Consider the following 4342-nt stretch of genomic DNA (forward strand, 5'->3'; position numbering starts at 1 on the left):
CTGCTGCTGCTGTCGCTGTTGCTGTTGCTGTTCCTGCTGTTGCTGTTCCTGCAGCTGCTGATGTAGCTGCTGCTGCAGTTGCTGGTGTAGCTGCTGCTGCTGTTGCTGTTGCTGTTGCTGTTCCTGCTGCTGCTGTTGCTGTTCGTGCAGCTGCTGATGTAGCTGCTGCTGCTGTTGCTCCTGTAGCTGCAGTTGCTGCTGTAGCTGCTGCTGCTGCTGCTGCTGTCGCTGTTGCTGTTGCTGTTCCTGCTGTTGCTGTTCCTGCAGCTGCTGATGTAGCTGCTGCTGCAGTTGCTGCTGTAGCTGCTGCTGCTGTTGCTGTTCCTGCAGCTGCTGATGTAGCTGCTGCTGCAATTGCTCCTGTAGCTGCAGTTGCTGCTGTAGCTGCTGCTGCTGCTGCTGCTGCTGCTGTTGCTGTTGCTGTTCCTGCAGCTGCTGATATAGCTGCTGCTGCAGTTGCTGCTGTAGCTGCTGCTGCTGCTGCTGCTGCTGTTGCTGTTGCTGTTCCTGCTGCTGCTGCTGCTGTTGCTGTTCCTGCTGCTGCTGGTGCTGTTCCTGCAGCTGCTGATGTAGCTGCTGCTGCAGTTGCTCCTGTAGCTGCAGTTGCTGCTGTAGCTGCTGCTGCTGCTGCTGCTGTCGCTGTTGCTGTTGCTGTTCCTGCTGTTGCTGTTCCTGCAGCTGCTGATGTAGCTGCTGCTGCAGTTGCTGCTGCTTCTGCTGCTGCTGCTGCTGCTGCTGTTGCTGTTGCTGTTCCTGCTGCTGCTGTTGCTGTTCCTGCAGCTGCTGATGTAGCTGCTGCTGCAGTTGCTGCTGTAGCTGCAGTTGCTGCTGTAGCTGCTGCTGCTGCTGCTGCAGTTGCTGCTGCAGCTGCTGCTGCTGATGTAGCTGCTGCTGCAGTTGCTGCTGCAGCTGCTGCTGCTGATGTAGCTGCTGCTGCAGTTGCTGCTGTAGCTGCTGCTGCTGCTGCAGCTGCGTGGCGCAGAGGGTGCAGCTGGGCTTGAGCTGCAGCAGCAGCAGCAGCAGCAAATTCTGTGGTGTCTGCTGCTGCTGCTCCGGGCGTGCAGCTGGTGTTCTTGGCGAGTCAGTGGATTTGCGAAACCGAAAACTCTTACTGGTCCTTTGTTCGAGTTGTGCGGTGAGCACATTTAAATTGGTTTGCTGCTGCTGCTGCTGCTGCTGCTGCTGCTGCTGCTGCTGCTGCTGCTCTTGCTGCTGATACACGGCAGTCTTCCTTCCGCTGGTGCTGCTGCTGTTGCTGCTGCTGCTGCTGCTGCTAGCGTTCCTGGTTGTCCTGCACCTTGTCGTTCTGCTGCCGGTGCTGCTTTCCCTCCTGTTGCTGCTGCTGCGTGCTCCCCTGCTGCTGCCGTTGCAATGGTGCTTTTGCTGCTGCTGCTGCTGCTGCTGCTGCTTCTGCTGCTGCTGCTGCTGCTGCAAAAGCACCTACTTGAGCTGCTTGCGCTCCGCAGGGATACATTGCTGCCCAGCCTGTTTACTTCGGATCCGTGGCAGCAGCAAAGCTCTGCAGAGCTGAAGAGGAAAGGTGGGGTTGCTGCTGCTGCTGCTGCTGCTGCTGCTGCTGCTGCAGGGCCTGAGTCAGCAGCAGGATCGGATGCAGAAACAACAGAGGACAGCAGCACGAGCTACAGCAGCAGCGGCAGCACCGGCGACAGCATGTCCAGCAGGAGCAGCAGCAGCAGCAGCAGCAGCAGCAGCGCGCCGCGCCGCAGCAGCAACAGAGCCAACCGCAGCCCTGCAGCCAAAGCTCGTGCTGCTGCCCGCAGCAGCAGCAGCAGCAGCAGACAGATGGCCTTCGGCGGCTACGATGATGAGCAGCGTAAGTGCTGGCAGCAAAAGATAATTCATCTCTCTCTTGCTGCTGCTGCTGCTGCTGCTGCTGCAGCTGCTGCTGCTGCTGCTGCAGCTGCCCTCCTGTTGCTGCTGCTGCGTGCTCCCCTGCTGCTGCCGTTGCAATGGTGCTTTTGCTGCTGCTGCTGCTGCTGCTGCTGCTTCTGCTGCTGCTGCTGCTGCTGCAAAAGCACCTACTTGAGCTGCTTGCGCTCCGCAGGGATACATTGCTGCCCAGCCTGTTTACTTCGGATCCGTGGCAGCAGCAAAGCTCTGCAGAGCTGAAGAGGAAAGGTGGGGTTGCTGCTGCTGCTGCTGCTGCTGCTGCTGCTGCTGCAGGGCCTGAGTCAGCAGCAGGATCGGATGCAGAAACAACAGAGGACAGCAGCACGAGCTACAGCAGCAGCGGCAGCACCGGCGACAGCATGTCCAGCAGGAGCAGCAGCAGCAGCAGCAGCAGCAGCAGCGCGCCGCGCCGCAGCAGCAACAGAGCCAACCGCAGCCCTGCAGCCAAAGCTCGTGCTGCTGCCCGCAGCAGCAGCAGCAGCAGCAGACAGATGGCCTTCGGCGGCTACGATGATGAGCAGCGTAAGTGCTGGCAGCAAAAGATAATTCATCTCTCTCTTGCTGCTGCTGCTGCTGCTGCTGCTGCAGCTGCTGCTGCTGCTGCTGCAGCTGAAGCAGCAGCACAGCGCCTCCCCCAAAGCCGCCTCTCTCCTTCCTACAGGGCCCCAGACTTTGCAGACAGAGCCGCCGCCCGCAGCTATTTGAGCCCCCCCCACCCTGCTGCAGCAGCAGCAGCAGCAGCTGCTGCTGCTGCTGCTGCTGCTGCTCCGGACCGCAGCAGAAGAGGGTCGGGGACCTCAGTAGTCTCTTTTTCTGATTTAAATCCCCGCAGCGCTGCTGCTGCTGCTGCTGCTGCTGCAGCAGCAAAAGCGCCAAAATTTGCCTGAGGGGCCCACAGGCCCCACCAACGCAGGCTAACTACACAGGCCCTGCTGCTGCTGCTGCTGCTGCAGCTGCCGCTGCTGCTGCAGCAGCAGCAGTTTCTGGTAGTGGTGGGACTAACTGTGGAATCTAAATATAAATATTTATACTAATGCAAATGAACTTTGCAAAGAAGCTGCCTCTAAATGGACTTCTAGTTGCTGCAGCAGTTGCTGCAGCAGTTGCTGCAGCAGTTGCTGCAGCAGTTGCTGCAGCAGTTGCTGCAGCAGTTGCTGCAGCAAAGACAAGAAGTTAAGAGACACTGGAGAAGCAAAAATAGCTTTAAAGGCAGCAGTTGGCCATCAGGGCTTTTGTGTCTTTTGCTGAAGTTGCGGCAAAGAGAAACGGAGAGAGAAAAAGTCCCTTCTCCCCGCTGCTGCTGCTGCAGCTGCTGCAGCAGCTGCTGCAGCAGCAGCTGCTGCTGCTGCTGCAGCCGGCGCGCTGCAGCAGCAAGCAGCAGCCGCCGGCTGCTTGGCAGTCCGCCGCTGCAGCAGCAGCAGCAGCCCCAGCCGCGGCCTCAGCGCCCGCAGCCGCTGCTGCTGCGGCGACAGCCCCCGCTGCTGCTGCTGCAGCAGCAGCAGCAGCAGCAGCAGCAGCAGCAGCAAAGCTACTGCTGCTCGGCCTGCGCAGGCTTGGGGGAAGTCTTGCAAAGCTTGTGGAATCTCTTCTTCGCCAGCCGCACCAAATCCGGCCGCTGCTGCGCCACCAGCTGCAGCAGCTGCTTCGTCTTGCTGTGGGACTTGGGAAACTTCTTGCTGCAGAGAGCCCGCCGCGGGAACCTGAGCAGCAGCAGCAGCAGCAGCAGCGGGGCGTGAAGCAGCAGCAGCAGCAGCAGCAGCGGGGCGTGCAGCAGCAGGCAGCAAGGCGCCAGCAGCAGCAGCAGTGAACCGTGCAGCAGCAGCAGCAGTGCACCGTGCACCAGCAGCCGCAGCACCAGCAGCCGCAGCAGCAGCAGCAGCCGCAGCAGCAGCAGCAGCAGCAGCAGCAGCAGCAGCAGCAGCAGCAGCAGCAGCAGCAGACCTGGCTTTATTGGGGTTTTTGGCCCTGTAAGAGAGCTTAACTGCTGCTGCGTTGCCCACGAGCTGCAGCCCCAGCGGCCGGGGGTGGCAAAGGCCGGAGAAGCGGAGGGAATTTTTTTGGGCCAAATTGAGGGGCTCTTTGGAAAGGAGAATTCCGTGGGACTTTCTTAAGAAGCAGCTGGTGCGGCGCACGCACTGCCACAGCAACTCCGCCGACGCCATCTTCTGCTGCTGCTGCTGCTGCTGCTGCTGCTGCTGCTGCTGCTGCTGCTGCTGCTGCTGCGGCTGCTGCTGCTGCTGCGGCTGCTGGTGCTGCGGCTGCTGGTGCACGGTGCACTGCTGCTGCTGCTGCACGGTTCACTGCTGCTGCTGCTGGCGCCTTGCTGCCTGCTGCTGCACGCCCCGCTGCTGCTGCTGCTGCTGCTGCTTCACGCCCCGCTGCTGCTGCTGCTGCTGCTGCTCAGGTTCCCGCGGCGGGCTCTCTGCAGCAA

General features: G+C 60.8%; 3 protein-coding genes across 3 annotated transcripts; 1 reads left to right on the top strand and 2 right to left on the bottom strand.

The window, feature by feature from the left end:
• ENH_00027690 (hypothetical protein) lies at window positions 1-1474 on the bottom strand (the record flags this gene model as incomplete). The annotated part of the gene is made up of 2 exons (XM_013579968.1): window positions 1-1002; window positions 1298-1474. Coding segments are annotated over 2 exons (1179 nt in total), but the record flags the coding sequence as incomplete, so codon positions are not given.
• Window positions 1475-1671: 197 nt separating this feature from the next.
• Window positions 1672-2798, top strand: ENH_00027700 (hypothetical protein; the record flags this gene model as incomplete). The annotated part of the gene is made up of 2 exons (XM_013579969.1): window positions 1672-1973; window positions 2066-2798. The coding sequence occupies 2 exons, from the start codon at window positions 1672-1674 to the stop codon at window positions 2796-2798; spliced, it is 1035 nt and encodes a 344-aa protein (XP_013435423.1).
• A 641-nt stretch (window positions 2799-3439) lies between these two features.
• ENH_00027710 (60S ribosomal protein L28, putative) lies at window positions 3440-4073 on the bottom strand (the record flags this gene model as incomplete). Its single annotated transcript, XM_013579970.1, has 2 exons — window positions 3440-3611; window positions 3853-4073. The coding sequence occupies 2 exons, from the start codon at window positions 4071-4073 to the stop codon at window positions 3440-3442; spliced, it is 393 nt and encodes a 130-aa protein (XP_013435424.1).
• Between the last annotated feature and the right edge of the window lie 269 nt (window positions 4074-4342).

This window comes from Eimeria necatrix, genomic scaffold (assembly GCF_000499385.1).
Source record: "Eimeria necatrix Houghton genomic scaffold, Enh_scaff2052, whole genome shotgun sequence".
NCBI classification, from domain to species: Eukaryota; Apicomplexa; class Conoidasida; order Eucoccidiorida; family Eimeriidae; genus Eimeria; species Eimeria necatrix.